The sequence below is a fragment of the Euprymna scolopes genome, chromosome 17 (genome assembly GCF_053919585.1).
Source record: "Euprymna scolopes isolate OS-2025 chromosome 17, ASM5391958v1, whole genome shotgun sequence".
Classification (NCBI taxonomy): domain Eukaryota; kingdom Metazoa; phylum Mollusca; class Cephalopoda; order Sepiida; family Sepiolidae; genus Euprymna; species Euprymna scolopes.
The window spans coordinates 88405465-88427203 of NC_136498.1; the positions used below are offsets into that span (position 1 = coordinate 88405465).

At 37.2% G+C, this 21739-nt stretch overlaps 1 protein-coding gene across 2 annotated transcripts in view; it reads left to right on the forward strand.

Annotated features, from left to right (window-relative positions):
• The window catches only part of LOC145296841 (receptor-type tyrosine-protein phosphatase alpha-like), a 978869-nt gene that overhangs the window by 440164 nt on the left and 516966 nt on the right, over positions 1-21739 (forward strand). For both annotated transcript variants that reach the window (XM_080142961.1, XM_080142962.1), the window contains exons 6-7: positions 147-275; positions 14022-14156. In XM_080142961.1, the coding sequence (XP_079999087.1) occupies positions 147-275; positions 14022-14156 (264 nt within the window). The remainder of the gene's footprint in view (positions 1-146; positions 276-14021; positions 14157-21739) is intronic.

Below are 21739 nucleotides of genomic sequence, written 5' to 3' on the forward strand. Positions count from 1 at the left end.
AATATCAGTGTTTTTCTCTGCTTTTACATTTTTCTATTCATGTAATTTTGTTCTCTCTTTTAAATAATTATATTACATTATCAGCAATTGATTGATTTGTTTTTAATACTTTATGGTTTTCTCTAACATTTCTTAATACATTTCAGATTGCTCTAAGGATAGATTTGGCAATGGTTGTATTTATGAATGTCATTGTCAGCATGGCCCTTGTGATCAAAATGGCATATGTAAATATGGATGCGCTCCTGGATGGACTTGTCAGAATTGTCAAAAACGTATGTTTTTTATTATATATTATATACAACTATAAAAATTCATGTGTAAATAGATACCTTTAAGAAAAATGTATACCGCTTGAATATTCATGTTATCTGCATATATATTGTGTGCAAAAGTATGCTAAGAAATATATCATAAGCCATGTTTTTGCACTGCGAAAGTTGCACCAGTTGATGGTTTCCATGATGAATTCTTTACAATTTAAAGAACTAGAGGACAAAATCTTGCTTCAGTAACTTGCTACAAATATCACCAAAGGAGATAACTGATCAAAGAAAAGAGTGAGAAAATCACAAGTTTTCAAATTATAGAAGGATCTTTTCATAATCCCATAATTATTTTAATGTTTAATTTTTAAATATTGTTAATACTATATTATCCCAACTCATGCTAGCATGTAAAACAAACGTTAACTTGAATATGCTAATGATAATCTTATTTACTTGAAAGTTAAAGAAAGTTCCAATTTTCATTAATGATCGATTTTATCAAATGTTAACAAATGTTTGCACCAGGAAGTATGTATAATTGCTTGTGCTTACCTGTATCTTATTTTAATGCTTTTTATTAATTTGTTTTGCCTGATGTTGATATTTATTATTTCATTTATTTAACTCGTGTACCAGTGTAATTTTGCCAAAATACAGCATAATCGTGTCGACACACACTAGTTCTCATAAGTGATGAGTGAAACTTTAGAAATACCATGCATTGTATGTGACACCTTGCAAAAGTTAACATTAAAATCATCTTGTACTCAATCATGGTTAATAGAATGTGATTAATCTATCCCATAGTCTGAAATTCTATACTGATTCTTAAGTTTGACAAGGCACACCTGAAGAAGGTCGGAAGTTACATCACACAAATTGTACAATCCTCATCTCAAAAGTTCTGAAAGATGGTATATGAGTTTCTTTACTAAATTGCTTCTCAATAAAATAATAAAAATTTATAATAGGAATGATTATATCTATAACTAGCTGTACTTATCCGGTGTTTCCTAGGAGTCATTTTATTTTGATTTGTTTTTAAATATAATTTTAAAAGTAAATTTTTTCATTTAGTCATTAAATTATGAAGTGAAGTAAATTGTAATAAACTATAATTTTATTAAAATAATCTGGTTTTAATATTTTATAAAATAATTGGATGTAAAGAGCTTCCAAAACTTTCAGTTTTTTAATTACAGATGTTTACAAAAATATCTGTATGATATTGCAAAACTTTTGTACAATATTGCAAAATTATTCGTACGATGTTGTAAAAATTATTCTTATGAAAAGTGAATATATTTTGCTGTGAATATAAATAATTATTTTAATTTTATTTAAAAAAACTTCCGTAAAATACAGACCAAACTTTTGAAAATATTTAAACGTGTAATATTATTAGTTTGTGTATTTTTCCAAGTTTGAAATACAATATTTATTCTCAAAAATTGGAATAGAAAGAAAATATAAAAATTGATTTAAAATATTCAAACTACATAATATTACCCAACCACTAACAGAGCAAAGTAGCTAGAGATTCTGTTTGTGTTACCTTAGAGTCACCTGCCGCATCAGAACCTAGCCCAGGGCCAACACCTAATGCTCAACAGCATCAGACATTGCAAGGTTCATGTCCACGAACATGAACAAATGCTCGAATTGTAGTAATTGTCTGTATTTTTGAGATGAGGTGTTCATCAGGTGTTTTGTATCGAACTGGGGAACCGTTTGTTAGGAGTCTCGAACCCAACCCTTTATTATTATTACAGGGGTACCATGTTCGGACTAGGCTCTGGGACAGTTGCTGATTCTCTGTTTTGAATGTTACTGTTCGGACTAGGCTCTGGGACAGTTGCTGATTCTCTGTTTTGAATGTTACTTTTCACTGCCTTCGTTCAGGATTGAACTATGCACCTTTGGGTAACTACAAACTTTGATACAACGTCTAGGACAATTCTTAGTTGGTTTTTGTTAATGTTAAACCTATGTTGTTATTCAAGGTTTTCTCTCTCTATCAGAGGTGTCCAAATTGCATTCAGCTCTATGCTTGGTTTGCTCAGTTGGTTATGTCCGAGCATGTGAGCTGTTTCTTTAAGTTTTCTCACTTTCCAGTGGGTCTCTCTCTGTTTATTATTTTTACTTCATCCCATCTCGGGAAGATAGGCTGGCTATAAGAACCTTACAGAGTGACAGCAGCATAATAATTCTACCAGCAGACAAAGGCAATGCTACTGTGGTGATGGACATGTCAGAGTACTCGGAAAAAATGGCAGGCCTAATCGCAGATGGTAGCTACAGTAAAATAAAGAAGGCCCCAACTTTGAAAACTGAAAGAAAGCTGTTACAAATCCTTACCAAAAACAAGGAACACATCGCTCCGATGAGATATAGACAGCTGATCCAGCATTACAGTAAGCTACCACATATGTACGGTCTCCCCAAGATACACAAAGACGGTATTCCATTCAGACCCATAGTGAGCTGCCGAGGCTCAGCATGCCACCCACTGAGCAGGTACTTTGTGGATATAATAAACCCATTAGCAGGCAAGTCAGCAACACATGTAAAGAATTCTGCCCACTTCACGGAACTGATCAAGGGCGCACCCATCAGTACAAACCAAATGGTAAGCCTAGATGTGTTTAGCCTGTTCACTAAAGTCCCAACTAGTGAGGCACTAGCAGTAATTCAAGACAAACTAGCTGCGGACCTCTCCAGAGAAGAGCGCACATGTGTACCATTGCCAAACTTAATGGAAATGCTGACATTCTGCTCCCTTAAAGCCAACCATGTGGCTAAGATACGTTGATGACACCTTCATACTCTGGCCCCATCAGGAAGACATCCAGGCTTTCCTAGACCATGTGAACTCAATAAGACCATCGATACAGTTCACAATGGAGAAAGAAAAAGATAACCAACTGGCCTTCCTTGATATACTCATATCACGCACAGAGCATGGGTTTAAGACATCCGTATATCGCAAGCCTACCTTCACCGGACAATACCTTAACTTCAACTCCCATCACCCATACAGTATCAAACATGGAATCGCACGCTGCCTACATAACAAATATGCTCGGACATAACAACCTACTGAGCAAACAAGCGTAGAGCTGAATGCAATTTGGACACCTCTAATAGAGAGAGAAAACCTTGAATAACAACATAGGTTTAACATTAACAAAAACCAACTAAGAATTGTCCTAGTGACATATGGCCGAGTGGTCCTAGACGTTGTATCAAAGTTTATAGTTACCCAAAGGTGCATAGTTCAATCCTGAACGAAGGCAGTGAAAAGTAACATTCAAAGCAGAGAATCAGTAACTATGTCCCAGAGCCTAGCTGGAGTCCGAACTCCGTAATCCCGTAATAATAATAATAATAATAAAGGGTTGGGTTCGAGACTCCTAACAAACGGTTCCCCAGTTTGATACAAAACACCTGATGAAGGCCGGAGGGCAAAACGGCCAAAATGTTGTGACTATAACAACCAAGATGAGGAAGTCAGTCCGACAATCTCAATAAATGCTCAAATTGTGTAATGCAGAAGAGCCTCATAGTCTGATAGTCAGATGTTTGAGAAAAGCCAAGAGTACTGTTTCAAGTACAATGATAGCATAAGAAAATATGACACCGCAAACCAACACAGCTACTCTTTGCACTGAATGTAATGGTATATCAGGACTGGCAGCAGGGATAACTTAAGAGACAATGTAGAGGTCTAGTAGGAAACTAATCACGGACAAAAAAAGACCCAGATCATACTGGCAGAAAGGAATTTTGAGCGGACAAAGAGGCTGAGGTTTGAATATGCCGAGGGGTTAGGATGTATAACCCGCATGCGACCAGACATCCAATACACTATACACAGACATGACAGAAAAGAATAGACACTCATAGAAACAGTTTATAAATATAACTTATAGAACAAAAATGGTCACAAATTTAATGACTTATACCTGTTTAACATTTCCTTTGTTTGTTTTTTGTTTTTATGCTAGGAGTCTTCTAGACATGGCATTGATCAGTTGATGAATATCATCTTGAGAAATTTCTTGCCATGTCTGATGCAACTTTTTCTTTTTTTGAGAAGGTTCCAGTTTAACATGTCCCAAAGGTTTTCAGTTGGGTTCCTACTCAGGGACTGACTTGGCCATGGAAGTTTATTAATCCTATTTTGGTTTAACCAATGTTGTGTCACCCTAGCAGAATGACAAGGAGCTCCATCTGCCATAAATAAAGAGTTAACTTAATTCATTTTACTACTTGAGAATATTGGTAGGAGTCCTTCATGTAATATTGAAACATATTTAGCAGAATTGATGTTTCCTTAACACTCCACCTGGTCTGAGCGACCATCACTCCAAATTGCACTCGATACCATAACTGAGCAATCTCCATGTTTCAGCCTTGGCTGCAGTTGTTTTAGATCAAACTCTTGTTGAGAGAGCCATACTTTTCCACTGTCAGGAAATAATGCAAATCGTGATTCATCAGAGAAAATTACATTGGTTCAAAAGGTCATAGGTCTCTTCACCATCTCATAAGACCAATCTTTCCTGCGTTTGATATTGGCAGGACGAAGAAGAGGTTTTCTTCTCGCAGCTCTATCATAGTAGCCTAGCTTGTGAAGATATATGATAGCTTTTTTGAGACTGGCATCAGCTTGTGTTGCAATGTCGGAGGCTTTGCACCGAGGATCCTCTTCAACATTTCTTTTCACAAAACACAAGGTTCTTCCGAAGGACCTGGGGTGACCTGAATGAGGTTTTGTACACTCTTTCTCCTCTCTTGTGAATTGTACAATCACTCCAATACCCAAAAGGAGTATTGAAGTATTTCCTGCTATTTTGCGTTGCCTAGATCAGCTTCATGTTGACCCATAATTCGTCCTTGCAGAAATTCTGATAGGTCTGATGTTCCTTTGGTTCGTCGTATGCTTCAATGTTGTTAGATGCAATTTTAATGAATACTCTAAGTTATTTCAACACTATTCTTATCTGTAAATATAAATAAGCATATATTAGGACAAATATTTATTTTAGTATCTGTAAGGTTTCTGAGTCGACTATCGTCGTAGTCGTCGTTCTTCCCCCGGTGCGTGCGTGCGTGCTCTATATATACTACTAATCAGACGACGGTGTCACTCTTTTGTGTGTCCCGTCTTAATGGTCGTTCCTATTCTCTACATGCCCTCCCCCCACCATGTGACCACACTACCGTCGTTTTGTGGTCATGTGACTGGAGAATTCCGTGTAGTAGTGAGTTGGTCCTTGCATTTGAGGGGAAAGTGGCCTTGGTGCTCGTGTTACCCTCATGCTGCATCGTGGGACCGGACTCGTCTGCATTGGCTTGTGGTTGATCGGATCTTGGTCCACCTCCATATCTGTTTCTGATGTGTCACAATCAGCTTCTTCCACCTCCATCATCTCATGCATGTTGCACGGTGGTTTGCTGTCCTCCCTTCTTGGTGTTTGGGGAGGTGGTTGATGGGGTTGTTGAGTGGGTGGATACTCCGGCGTATCCATGACCGGTTTGATTTTCCTGAGGAAACGGCGATTGCGTAATGTGATCCTGCCGCTACCATCCAACCGTATCCTGTACTGCCTGTTACCCATTGTCTCGACGACTCTCCCAGTTTTCGCCCATCGTCGTGGATTTGGTCCCTCCTGATTCTGCACCTGCACAGACTCGCCGACTCGGAGCTGTTGGAGGGGGCGGCTGTGTATGTCGTACTGTTCTTTGTTAAGTACGTGCCTTTTCGCCATCGCCCTCTCTCTCAAATCTCTGGTCTCCGTCCAACGCTTGTGGATGCAGTATTTTTTGCAAAGTGCGGGGAGATGGCCCCTTACTGTTCGACTATATAGTATTTCCGCCGGCGACAATCCAAGGTCCTGACTGGGCGTATTCCTATGAGTCATCATCGCCCGTGCTGCCCGATCATGATGTAGGTGTCCGTAGCCACCAACGCAGTCCATCAGCATTCTTTTGGCTGTTTTTACGGCCAGTTCAGCTCGGCCATTACTCTGGGGGTAATGTGCAGATGATATGCGCCTTTTTACGCCCCAGTCTTTTAGGAACGATTTGTATTCTAGTGAATCGAATGGTGGCCCTCCATCGGATGATATTTCCTCCGGCGCACCATACGTGCAAAACCAAACCCTCAGGGCGTTACACACCGCTGCAGCCCTTCCTGATGGTAGTGGTGCAACCTCAATCCAACCGGTATATCGGTCCACGTATACCATGTAACTTTTCCCGTGCATATCTAGCAAGTCAGTGACTGTCTTTTGAAATGGGAATTCCGGGTTTATGGGTGGCATTAGTGGTTCCCTAGGCTGGGATGGGGCGATCGAATTGCAACTCCGACATTGCGCCCTTGTTTGTCGGATGCTGGCGTCTAAACCAGGCCAAAATAACCGTTGTCTGGCGTTAGCCAACATACCATTCGCCCCTTGATGGGCGGAGTGTAATGCCTCTAACACCTCGGCTCTAAGCCGTTTTGGTATCAAAATTTTGTCCCCTTTTATGGGTACCCCTTCCAGACAATATAGTTGGTCTGCCATCGGCCAGAATTGCCGGATTTCTGGTGGTAGTTCATGGCGTGACCTTGGGAACCCGTCTTGAATGTATGACGCCAACATTCGGCACTCCTTATCGGTGGCTGCAGCTGCGACTATCCTATCTCAGGTGATCGCTCGGAACTTGGGGTCATGTGCGTATGCAGCTATGATGGATGCTTGTATACTCCCCTCGATTTGCTGAGAAGTGTCAGTGCCCTTTAGTCTGCTGTGTCTTGACGGCGCCGGGTATCGGGATGTGCAGTCCGGTGCTGCGTTGAGTTTCCCAGGAACATGCCTAATCTGGAACTTGTACATCAACGACCGCTCCTTGAATGAGAACAGGCGGGGATTTTTTATATTCTCCAGGATCTGATCCGAGAAAATTTTCACTAGGGGCTGGTGGTCCACAGTGACCAATAGGTCTGGGGATCCCAGGATGAACATCCTACAAGACTCCAAGCCATAAATCAGCGCTAGAGCCTCCCCCTCTATAGGGGAATAACGAGATTCTGCATCTTTCGTGAAGCGAGACCCGGCCAAAATCATCTTCCAGTGGTCCTTACCACAGTTGGGACCTAATTCCGTTGGGCATTGGCAATGCTTCTGGAACAGAAAATACCCAATGCCAACCTTACTGAAGTCGGTTGAAAGGCAGGTCGCTCTGTTCATATCGAAGGTTTTCACCCCTTCTTCGATTTTCTGAACGATATTCCTCTTCGACTCTTCGAAAAGTCTATTCAATGTGTCATCCCAGTAAAATTTGCGGTTCTTTGTCCGCAGCAACTCTCGAAAAGGGGCCATTATATCGGCCTGTGCAAATGTATACGACACCTGGTTAACTAAACCAAACCAGGACCTGATACCAGTAATGCTCGTTGGGGTCGGGAAATTGAGAATAGCCTCCGTCATTTTTTTAGTTGGCTTCACACCGTCCGAGGTTATCACAAAGCCGGCAAATTCAACTTCATCGTCAGCAAATTGAAATTTGTCAGGGTTAAAGACTATCCCACTTTTACCACAATGGGTAATATAGTCCACAGTATGCCAGAAAGCCAATTCTAAGGACCTGTCCCATAGAAGTGTGTCGTCTATACACCGGGTCTTTCGAGGCATGTCAACTGTGATGTCATCGAACCGGCGCGTGTACCCGTCCCCGGATGCGTGAAAACCCTGGGGAGCCCTGAGATACCGATAACGACCCCATTCCGTTATGAACGTGGTCGCGTCCCGGGCTTTTGGGGAGAGTGGCAGACTATGGTACCCATTCCATGCGTCCAAGACAGTCTTTTTGGTTTGGGCAGGCACCACGGACACCTGATTAAAAGGGGACGGTGTGTGATGAGTCTCTCTCATCATTGCTGCATTCAATTTTTGTAGGTCTACCGTCCTTCTTGGTGACCCGTCTTTCTTTGGAGCGACTACCATCCTCGAACACCAGATCGTAGGTGTGCCTGCTGGTACCGGTTCGATAATACCCAACGCAACATCTCAATCCAAATCATCCTTTACCCTTTTCTTCCAGTGATGAGGGACTGGAATGGGTATGTGTATGGCCGATGGTTTCGCCCCCGGGGTAAAAATTATATCCAGCGGCCTCCCTACCATGACTTATAACGGTTGATGGGGGCAGGTGTTGAATGCGCTGGACTTAAAGTGTTCACGTAACCACTTCTCTAACCGTTCCCTATTATCTCCAGTGGGGGTAAACAGGATCCTCACTGGCTTGTCCGGGACGGATTCTCTTTTCGGACATCCACACGGTGCTGTCCCACTTTCTGAAGCCGATAAATCGGCCTTTGATACTCGATGCGGGAAGTCGCGATTGATTACTCCTAGGTCTTTGAGGGCCGATTCTGACAAGTAGAATCCTGACGTGTTTTCTGAAACATAGACCACTTGTCGCGTTTCCTTCTGACCGAGCTTAATCTGAGTCAGGACCACCCCCTTGATATCTAGGGGTTCGTCTGTGATTCCCCGTATCCTGTGGGTGGTAAGTATCAGGATCCTGCTGGTGCACCCTAATATTTTCAATATTTCTGGGCCACTCGAACACGTCTGGGCACCGGTATCTGCAATGGCCTGGATGCGGTGTTTTCGACGGCTTACTCCCTTATCCAAAGCGCACCCGAATTTAGCCTGGGACTCTGGTATCAGGGACACATCGACCATTAATGAGGGTGGTGGCTCAGGGGGACTTCTCCTGAACCCACCACTGCTCCATGCAAGGTGTGGCACTGCTGCTATTCTACCTTTTTGATTGTAAAATGCCGGTGCCCCCTCCATTCTGCTGCCGAAAATATTCGATTGACGTGTGGCATCGTTTGTTGACTCCGCCGTCGACCTCTCCTGTTTCCGGCACACTCTTTGTAAGTGGCCTGTGACGCCACAATTAAAACATTTTAGCCCCCTCGCCGGGCAGTTCTTCCGCCCTTTTAACCCACTGGGGTGTGAGGTCCTCCCACACCCTTCACAAGGACTATTCTGAGGGGTTTTGAGCGGCTGCTCCTTCCGAGATGGTTTTTTCTCGGTTGTTAGTAGGCCAAAAGTCGAGTGTCCCTCTGAGCCTCGTTGCAACTGAGGAGCAGACGTCTCTGTAGTTTCTAAACTAACCAGCCTGTGAAGCTTCTGCTCCACAGTGGTTAGAATATTTGCTTCGGCCAGCAATTTACACTGGTACTCCGCATTTGCCAGACCAGCTATGAGTTGGCCAGCTACCATGTCCTCCGAATAGTTTACGGCTTGCCGGCAGTTCTCGTTGGGGCACAGAACCGTGAAATTGCAAAACCGTGCCTGGGACCGAAGCTTTGCCAAGAACTGTGTGGGTCCCTCCCCCGTCTGTTGTCTGATGTTATGAAATTTATGTGTATGCACCTCCGGGTGTAGACCTTTCACCGCAATGAACTGTATATGCCTTAAGAGTTGTTCCTCTGTGACTGAATTGAGGGTTTCAGGCCCAACTAAGTCAAATAAAAGTTTATTTACCTCATTTGAGCAGGCTGTCCTTAGTTCATTGCGGATTTCCACGGGGTCGGTAAGGCCGCACATTTGTTTGTATCGGGCCCACGAGTCGATGAAAAGCGCCCAGTCCGCGTCGGCGAATCCATGTTCGATACGTGGCCGGTCTGGTTTCTTGGTGTTAGACCGACTCGAGGCACTCCCTCCGCGAAGCTCATTGTTTTCTCTTTGCAGATTTATTATTTGTTGAATCAACTGCATGTATTGGCCGTCCTCGTGTTGTCCTGACGCCATTATACTCCAAAAATCGTGCAAAAGAAATTATGTGGAAAAATAAATCCTGTTCGTAGCGCCATGTAAGGTTTCCGAGTCGACTATCGTCGTAGTCGTCGTTCTTCCCCCGGTGGGTGCGTGCGTGCGTGCGTGCTCTATATATACTACTAATCAGACGACGGTGTCACTCTTTTGTGTGTCCCGTCTTAATGGTAGTTCCTATTCTCTACAGTATCTATATTTTTTTTGTCATGTCTGTGTACTTAGACAAATCGTGTTCAACCTAAATTTGACAAGACAAAGGGGTAGAGTATTACCAGGAATAAGTCTGGTGTCAAGAGTGCCAGCATCACCAGAAAGTAATTTAAGCTTATTGCAAGCTGTTTCCAGGGAAAGGGTGCTGTAGTACAAGGTGTATATTGATAGTATAAATGCTGAAATATTTAGGAAGTTTCTGGTTGACGTGGAACCTACATTACTTGACCAGGGGATAGTAATCATTGATAACACACTTATACTCCATGATAACCCAATAAAAGATTGGCTGAACATGATGTACCCAACTTTTTTCTGCCTCCATATTCGCTGTTCTTGAACTCTATAGAATTGAGTTTCACAAAGATCAAAAGGAAAGTAAGATCATCATTGGTTAGATCACAGAATGAGTTGATACTAACGATGACCAAAGGTATCTATACTATAACCGAAGATTTGAGTGGAATTTACAGACACTTTGAAGGATACATTGATCTTTGTCTAGATCGTACAGATACTGAATATTAACCAAATAATATAATCTCTTTTTAATGTGCTATTTTATTATTTTTTTACCATTAATGGTTAACTATCCAAAATCATCACTTTCTTTTTTTTTTTTTTTTTTTTTTTTTTTGACAAAAAAATATAACACTATTCACTTCTAGTTTTTTCTTATAGCTTCAGGAAACTCTGGTTAGCCCTGCTATTATGTATAAGAAAAAGAGAATGTCTCTAACTAACCAAATTACAAAACTTCAAATGTTTACTTTTGAAAGTTTGGTCTGTATTTCAATAAACAAACTATAAAATATCAAATGCAACTATTTTTTTTAAAATAAAATAAAAATAATTATTTATATTCACAGTAAAATATCTTCAATCCAAGCCAAAAACAATTAAAAAAAATAAAAGACAGAACTTTACTAGTTGAACTAATTATAAAGATGCCCAATCTCTACTTAAAATGGAGAATTTTCATGCAAAATCTCTCCACATGAAAGACTAAACGCTTTAAAAGGAGTGATTTGAAGCTATGTGCTTTCATTAGCAACAGAGGAAGAAGTAAAAGCCGAATTGAAAAAAAAAAAAAAAAAATGGAGTCGTCAGCCACATCCGTATCAACATAAAAAGACACAAAATAATAACTACTAATACAGATATATTAACTTTAAACACACGAACAATACACAAAGAAATCAAGATCGGCTATTTCAACATAAAAGTAGATCAATACATTTCAGCTCCGTTAAGATGTTTCAACTGTCAAAACTATGGACATCACAAAGAAGTTTATAAAGGAAAAAAAAATGTGTAGAAAATGCAGCAACAGAGAGCTAGACTATACCGAAGAAGAATGCATAAATCTTAACCCAATCAAACATCTCATAAAAAACAAAAAATAACCCCCCAAAAAAAGATATTGCTAACACACTAGCTAAAACATTTGCCAAAAATTCATAATCAAAATCTTACAATAAACAATTTTAAATACTTAAGAAGCATACCAAGCTCCTTACAATGAACTAGAAACTGCCGTAGAAAAATCCCACAACTCGGCTGTAGGACAAGATGAAGTGCACTATAGTTTCCTTAAACAAATTCCGCCCAAATCATTAAAACGCCTTTTCAAAATTTATAAGATATGGAAAACAAAAGATTTCCTAAGTTCATGGAAACAAGCAACAGTACTACTGATACCCAAAATGGGGAAAGATACATCAAACCCAGAGAACTACAGACCAATAGCTCTCACAAGCTGCCTATGCAAAACATTTGAAAGAATAATCAACTACCGTCTCATATGGTATTTAGATAGCAACAAAATAATTTAATGTGGATGCAAAAATCGAGGATGTATAGATCACATCACTAACTTTGAAAATTACATCAGAGAAACTTTCATTAATAAGGAACATGTAGCATCTGTTTTTTGGGGTTTTTTTCAATCTTCAGAAAGCATACAAAACTATTCGGAAATACGACATAAAAGATCTACACATGATTGGACTATGAGGCAGCCTACCTGAATTCATAAAAAACCTCCTAACAGACAGATCTTTCTAAGTTCGCATAGATTCTACTTTATCAGAGCCACCAAATCAAGAAGTGCCTTAAGGCAGCATATTGTCAACAACTCTCTTCAACATCAAAATTAACAAGATTATAAAAGAACTCTCTCCTGATATACATAGCTCCTTATACGTAGATGACTGCTCAATCAACTATAAATCAAAATACATTCACACCATCAAAAGAAAATAACAACTCAACATAAATAAAATTTATAAATGGGCAACAAGAAATGGTTTCAAATTTTCCAAAATTAAAACAAAAAGTATCCATTTCTGTAACCAATACAAACTCCACCATGACCCAACCTTACAGACTGAAGGTGAAAAAATTCCAGTTGTAAATGAACACACGCACTTAGGAATCATTTTTAACAAAAAATTAAACTTCATTCCACACATCAATTATACCAAATGCAATAAAACACTACAACTACGACGAATCATCATCAATACAGATTATGGAGCCAACAAGAACACACTACTCAAACTATATAGAGCACTAATCAGATCTAAAATAGACTATAGCAGCTTTATATATCAATCCACCAGAAAGTCATATCTAAAAACTCTCAACACAATATGCCTCTCCGGACTAAGACTAGTACTAGGAGCATTTCAAGCCTCCCCTGTAGAAAGCCTATATGCAGAAATGTATGAAACTCCTCCAGTGCTTAGAAACCAAAACCTTAGTCTAAGTACTACATACATTTAATAGCCAACCCCACAAACCTAGCACACAATAGCTCTTTAAACCCAAATTGTAAATACCTTTTTGTCCAAAAAGAACATAAAATCAAAGCTTTTGGACTCAGAATAAAACCAATCTCCAAAGCAATTCTGGTTTCTGATTGGTTAAACATGAATTAATTTGATTTGTCAATTACAATTGGCAGTGTTTATAAATAGAATCTCCCAACTTTCAGAGAGAATACCTCATTATAAAAAATATTGCAACAGTATGTTTGTCTTCCCACATGTACACCATCTTAACTATTGTCTTATGTCAATGAGATGTTGGAGAAATGGAAGTAAAAGGACACTACGAAAGATAACTTGGGAATGAGTGCATATTTTCCAAAAAGAAAGATGTAATGCTAGATTGTAATTACCACCAAAATGTTTTCTTTGCTAGTTTGCTTGAAATGGTATGAGAGTTTTCTTTATTTCTAGATAACTCCTTAACTAATGTTGTTTTTATTGAAAAACTGGAAAAGTTTATTATTTTATATAAAATATGTATTAAAACTGTATTTATATTAAAAGTATATTCTGAAATGTTAATAATACATGAAAAATATCTAAAACTTTATACAAAAACTGAAAGAAATATTGTTTTATGATTTTACATTTTTTAAATAATATTATAAAATAGCATTCATTAATTGCTGTTATTCGACCCCAAATGATTGTAGTTTCTGAATATTTTTTATATTTATGTATTTTTTTAAAATATTTACAATGTTTGACAAAAAACTTCTATTATAATTCTTCTAATAAAGCGTAATTTGCAATCAACTATGATTGCATTCTGTTGAAAATTTTTGAAATACGCTGATTTTATAGGTGTCTTAATTAAAATTTTCACATTACTAATGTTGATTTAAACTCCATTTTCCTTTTTTTAGGTTGTCCAAATGGAACATTTGGGGAAAGTTGTCGGAAAATTTGTGGCTACTGTAAAGATAATAAATGTGACCCTGAAACTGGTAGTTGCTATGCTGGTTGTCAACCCGGTTATTTTGGGGATAGATGCAAAGAATGTAAGTTTTCTAGAAATGTAAATATGGATCATTTCACCATGTATATATATAAAAGCGAAAATGTATGTGTGTATGTATGTACGCTTTTCCTCGATGTCCACGAAAGGCTTCTTTCAAAGAAGCGCTTGCTCGGTTCACAACTTCTTAAAACTTTTTATATCATCTATAAATTGTAATATCTCCTGGAGCTCGCCTGTCTATTTAATTTTATTGACTTTCAAACGTTAATTATTCCACATTTCCCGCATCGGCACGCGTTACATTCGGTTTTCGGTATTAAAAAAAAGCGAAACTCGACTCTAATCACAGGCCGAAAGCCAGTTGTCTCAAGAGAGCTAAGTAACATTTGTTCAATGTCGACTTCGTCATATCAGACTGTAGCTTTCATTTCGCTCCTCCTAATAAACAGGGAGCGGGTTTTTAAAAACAAACAAACCGATTTATTTAAAACTGTCCCGCACAAAATCGTAACTGCTGAATACCTATCGCCGTCACGTCAATCAAAAACGCGCACCTGTCTTTTTTAACACTTTACTATTTTCCAACTGCGCGTCGTGAAGGTTTCGTTTTTTTTCTCACATTTTCGGGGTTTTTTCACATACCCCGAAAAACACCCGGGCAACGCCGGGTACGCCTCGCTAGTCTATAATATAAATCTCAACTGTCTGTTTAAATGTATGTATGTCTGCCTAAAACTTTTGATAGAGGCAACAGATTTTCACAAGATCTGTATCATTTTGAAGCTCGAACCTTCGGACAACAAATATTGAAAAATTGGCTAAAAACATTATTTCCTTCACCCTCAACTTGTACTTTTCTACAGGGAGAGATCGCTTTTTTCGCTGATATTTTCGAAAGTCAACCCCTCTTTTCGATTGACTAGCCTTAATTAAAACTTTTGCCACTTCTGGTTTGGTGATGGACGCAACGGCAAAGTTGTTTTCATTTGTTATTATTAATTCTTATAATAATTTGTAGGACAGTCACTTTTTATAGTTCTATTTACAGGTAGTAGCATGATATTTACTCATTATTTTCTTTTCTCCTTCTCCTCAATGAAACCAGGGGTTTTTATGCATTATTTGTCACATTTTATCACACCAGTTTACTTTTTATTCCTTTACATTTGTTCTTTTAGCTAAAATGCTTAAAATACTGGTCCTTCCCTTCACAAGTTCCAGTCAATTTCATTGGTTGTTCACATACACTTATCAGATTATGGGAATGCTGAACTGTTAAAAACATCACGAACTAAAGAAGATGATGTCATCCAATGAAGCAACGAACATTCGTATGTTCTTTCAGAATAACAAGATATTTATTTATTTATCACAATTAATCTAATACGAACAATGATTCTTCACCTTAGATAATTGTTACATTATTCTTCTGACATAGACTTTCATTTTATAAATAGATTTTATTTACATGGGTAAAGAGAAACATATCTTCAGCTTTTTGCCTCTACTGGAGGTAGGGCTCATGCATTTTTTCCAAAAAAATTTTGACTGTTATACACATTTTTATTTAAAACGTTCAAACTCGCATACCTTTTTAAACATTTGTTTAATTTTCCTGGCACGGACTACCAACCCAGCTGTACAAATTTCAATTTCAAGTTATTACTAATCACTTCATAAAGACAAAACAAAGTTACTCGATTTATAAGGAAAAATTCATCGACAATGATCTGAGGATTGATTAAAATATGTCTTCATAAACATTCTTTATTTGTTACTTTCCTTTATTAAGGAGAGTCATGCACATATACACATTTTTTAATATGTTAACTAACATGCTTTTAAACATATATTTTTATTGTTGCAGGATTGCTTAAAATATTTTTTCATGAACATTTTTTATTCATTATGGGGGGAATGCACATTTTTTAAACATGTAAATAAACATGCTTTTTATTGGTGGGGACCTCAGTTCTTATCAACTACTTCATAAAACAAAACAAAATTAGCTCAATCTATGATAATGTGCTTAGATAATTATAGTTCAATTTGTTTTTGAAGGTGTAAGGTTCTTTCAATGAATCTGTTCTGGTTTTGTGCTATCTTTCCATCAGGCAATGCCGGTACACCCTGCTAGTTATTAATAGTTATTGAATGTAAATAATTGTTCCAATAAAAAAAATATTGAATATTACAGAACCAAAAATGAGGAGCAGATATAATGATTAATGAAAACAGTGTCTTATGTCTGATTCACACCTTTTTACATGATAGGTTAACTCCTACACTGACTACAGGTCTTTTAGCAACAACAGTGCAAGTATTAAATAGACAAACTTGAAATTACCATTTTCCTTTAAAATGTTTCTCCATCACTGAAATATTCTGAGGAAATCTCTCTCCATATTCATCACTCACATCACTAAGATTCTCTGCAAAATTCTTGAAAGTGAAAATTTTGAAAAAAAACCTGTACCTAATTCGACAATAAGAAGGCCAGAAATGGATTTTCCATGCCATTGTGCATAAAAATGGCCACAGATGTCCTGTACTTAGTTGAGTTATGTACAGGGAAGTTGATATTTCACCTTTTAAAACTATCGAATGATTATCAAACCATAGAAAGTTGTTGTTACAATAAATACTTATAATCAAAACTCTGTATTTTGTTGCATTTGATGAACTGGCATCAAACATTGTCTGCAAATATGCACTAACATTTACTTGGTTTTGCAACATTTAGCCTCAAATTTTCTGAGAAATTTTAACAATTTCAATGTTTAAACTAGAAATTTAATTTATTACAATAAAGTGAATGAAATATATTGACAAAACAATACAATAGTTTTAATTTTAAAAAATTAAATGTAAGCTAAATGCATAAACAAACCAAATAATAATTAACTTTTTTGTAATTAAAAATATTCTGCGTTATTTTGTCACTATCTTTATCTTTGGTCAGTGAAGAAGAAACCCTTGTAAGCTGAGGCAATATTTATATTCATTTCAACCCAGAGAGCACCCTTTTGGGGAACTGGCTTTTTCTCCAAACTAAAAATTGACTTTGTGTCTCATCTACCCTTGTGAGAAGACAAACAGAGACCTCTACAGTGAAGGCATGAGATTTTACTGGTTTGTCAGGTCTATGTACATTAAGGAGGTACAAGTGCAATAAGTTTATCAGAACATATTCCATTAAAGTACTTATAAAACAGACACAAGAATGCAACACTGGTGATGGGACAGGGGTTGGAGCTTGGTTCATAGTGCTGGACCTATTAGATTGGAGACTCTTTTTTGGAGCCTATCGAAGGGGGAAAAACTAGTGGTAGATGCACCAGCCCAGATGTGGCAACAATATTCCATATATGGGAGAATGGTGGCTTTGTAGAGATACATTATACTCTCAAGTGTCAGAATTTCATAGCGAGGTATGGGAAATCTACTTTTGCAGCAGCATTAGCAATGTCCTCTGCTGTGAACAATTTCCTAGCATGATAGAGGGCGCCCACCTTTGTAGTAGCCTTGGCAATGTCCTCAAGGTGTTCTAATTAATGTTGTGTGTGAATGATAAGTCGAGCTCTCAGGGAGGGTGTTATTAGTAATGGCTATTGGTAGTTTCTTGTAATTATTGAAAGAAAAGAAGTTTAGTCTTCGTAGCATTAAATGTTACAGCCCATATTCTACTGCAGACTGGAGGTCATTTTCTAAAGTTTCTGCCATTACCTTAGATATATGTGCATTTGTTTTTTTCCCCTTCACATTTATTATAGAATGTTATGTCATCCACAAATATACCCATCTCAGATATAATTTTGTCAAGGACATTTATGAATATCAGGAATAATAAAAAGTTCAAGGATTGACCCCTGAGGTGCTCACACATCCAATTGCCAAGCTTTCTCTGTTGCTATGCAAGTGACCTCCTGGTTGTTAGATAATGGAGGAATTATCGATTGCTTTTTATTTACTACACTATTATAGATTTTCAAGAAATCTTAGTTCCTATCTTCTGCAACTATGCATTTTCTAAATATTTCTTGGTTGTGGCTATTTTGTTCTTACAATGATTTCTACCAAATCTTTGCCTATTTGTACTTATGGCATAAAAATCAGTGCAATTACAAGTTGATTTTTTTCTTTTTAGATAATTGTTATTTTATCAACTTGCATGAACAGAGCTATGTAAAAGATGCTTAAAACCGTTTGAATTATGCAAATACCATCAGTAGTTCATAAGTTATGAGAATTTTAATTGCCAAAATTTATGTTTTTCTGTGGGCATTTTTCTTTTGAAAAAGTGGGCTAAATTATAGACCTCAACATTTCAAGAAATTCGGTAATTTCGCCACCATGTATTTATTTTTCAAGCTATTCTCATGAAACTTGGTACTCTTATGTAAAATTGTGTGCTCTTTCTGATTATGCAGTCAAATTTGATGTATCTCTTTACCATAAGCCATGAATTATAAATTAAGATGTACAAATTTCAATTTTTTTAAAAACTGGCACATGGTATCATACGGTGTGTGTCTATTCATGAAGAAAACTAAGTATTATAGTGGTATTTAAATATAGCTTTACCTGCTTCCCTGCCAAAGGAGAGCTTAATCTGAGGTGTAGCTATTGAATGCCTCAAGAGCATTCATGGCCGGTATTTACTACTCCCCTCAAAGGAAAGAAAATATTGAGTAGACATGAATCAATCTCAAAAATAAATTGAAGAAAATTTTTCATATAGATTTTGGATTTCTGTAAAAGATAGAAATTCCCATAGTCGACCAAAACTTATGCATTTTGGGACCAGTCCAGTTCTCAAAATAAACTCCTGATTTACATTTTGTAAATCCTCTCTATCTGACCAAAAATGTATCCCTATTTTCCGCCATAAATCATACTCTACATGAATCCTCGAATGTAGCTTCCACAATACCAGGAGTCCTGGTAAGCAACAACTATATATTCACCAGTTGATGGTAATTTTTGTCATTTCTATTCTGTTGTTTTACTGAAAATTCAACTATGTAAACAAAGAAATAAAACAGTAAATTTTTACCTTGTTCCCACCATAACATTTTTCTTTAAAATGACTACTTTTAAAGGTTTTTGGGAGTGCTGAAAACGAATATTGTAGTTAAATTTTTTGTAAATAAGTAGTTTTCCAGATCTTAAGCAATGTCACTTCTTATGTTATCGCTGGTGGCCATCTTGGTATGCGCAAGTGCACAAACTCAACCCCGATAAACTACGCGAAAATATGTGTACCAAGATATCCACCAGCAATAACAGAAGAAATGACGTTGCTTAATATCCGGAAATCTACTTATTTGTGGAAAATTTAAATTCGATATTCGTTTTCAGCATACCCGAAAACCTTAAAAGGTAGTCATTTTAAAGAAAAATGTTAAGGTGGAAACAAGGTAAAAATTTACCGTTTTATTTCTTTGTTTACATAGTTGAATTTTCATTAAAACAACAGAATAGAAGTGACATAAACAAAAAAATCAAAAATGCATCACAATGAAATTCTTTATCTAACCGCCTAATTTTTACGTTTGCTAGCCAAATATTTTGTTATAAAAAGTGATTTTAAAAACAGCAAGAATGGACACCTGTCAAGGGACGACATTATTTTAAAACTCTCACCCTTGACATGTTTTTTATGTATTTACTAGCTGTACCCTGCCACGCGTTGCAGTGGCTCAATTTGGTGTAATGTAAAAATTTAATAAAAAGAGAAAAATGCATGTTTCTTATATTCTTAGTACAGCAATCCACTCCAAAAAGTGAAAAAGAAGGCGAAAATAAAAAAAAAATGGTACTCTCGCAAAATTTGATCTGGATCCTCGGGAGTTTCTGTCAATCATTCATGGTTTGGACTCGACCAACAATCAGTGGATGAAGCCGAACATAGCAAAAATGTTGAAACGCTAAATGTTTTTTTTATTTTTTTGTTGTTTTCTGTATACAAAAATGTGAGTTAGTAATTAATATTTGGTTGATGGGGGCGTTACTATACACAGATTCGAAAAAGTTGTCTAAAAACAAATAAATGAAAGGTAAGGTAAGTTACGTTTCTACCTAACTGGATAATTGTTTAGTGTTTTTATGTAATGTAAAATGTTTAATCGACTCGAAAAACAGAAATGGTCGCAGACTCTGTTGAATATGTTAAGTTTGGGAAAGTAAGTTGAAAACTAAAAACTATACAAAACAGTGTCTGAAACCCCACAAATATATGTTACCATGACATAGGCTGGCATAATCGGTGGGTTTCTGACAGTATTTTGTATAGTTTTTTAGTTTTAACTCACTTTCTCTAACTTAAAGTAATCAACAGTGTCCGCCACCATTTGTAGCTTTCAAATACACCGATAAACACTGTTTTTCAAGCCAACTAAACGTTACATTAAATGAAAAGGGTTCATATTACTAAACACAGATACAAAAAAGTTGTCAAAAAATAAATATATAACAAATAAATGTTATCAAAGGCAAGAAAAGTAAATGTTCTACCTAACTGGATAAGATTTTAGTGTTTTTATGTAATGTATAATCGGTTCAAAAACATTCAATGTTTATCGGTATATCTGAAAAATACAAATGGCGGCAGACTGTATCGAACACGTTAAGTTTGGGGAAATTTTGGGAAAATAAGTTTAAACTAAAGAACTATAAAAAATACTATTAGGAACTCACTCAATATGTTATCATGACGTAGGCTGGCATATAATCGTTTTTTTTTTAACTTTTGCTCGATACAGGTGACGACTTTTAAAAGTCCCTTTTAGTGATTACCTGGTTTGAGGATACTTGTACAACTAAAACGGCAAATCTGCTCCAAAAAATCCGGTATTATTTTACTTTAAAGCCCGTTTCACGCTCTTATATAACGAAATATTTTATTGTAGATTTTGGTGTGCTAAAAACGAATCTGCAAACCGTTTCCGTAGCAAAAAGAAAGTTTTCATGAAATTACTTTTTCGGAAAGTGGGTGATCACTTTTCAATGTAAATTTAACTTAGAATGAGCACCCACTTTCTGGCCACCTGAGAGAGGGGCATTTTTCTGTGTTTCTTGGCTAAAAATTTTTTTGTTTGATTTCTTTTGTTAGGTAATAACCCCTGAACTCTGGGACTATTTTCCATTTCACAGCCGTAGCCGTCGTTTACGCTATGCGTGAGCATAAACGAAAGCTGTTTAGCCAATAAACATGGGAAAAAAATCCCCCCTCTCTCAGGTGGCTAGAAAGTGGGTGCTCATTTTAAGTTAAATTTACATGGAAAAGCGATCCCCCACTTTTCGAAAAAGTAATTTCTTCATATCATAAAAACTATTTTTTTGCAACGGAAACGGTTTGCAGATTCGTTTTAGGACACCAAAGTCTACAAAAAAAATTTTGTTATATACGAACGTGAGACGCACGGCCCTTAATGGAAAATTATATCAAAAATCCGGGGGAAAATAGTTTTCAATAAAAACAGCAAATGAATTCGATAGAAAAAAAATGGATGCTATGTTTTTTTTTTTATTTTTCTGTTTGTTTCTTGGCTAAAAAGTTTTTTGTTTGATTTCTTTTTCATGGTAATAACCCCTGAACTATGGGACTATTTTCCATTTCAC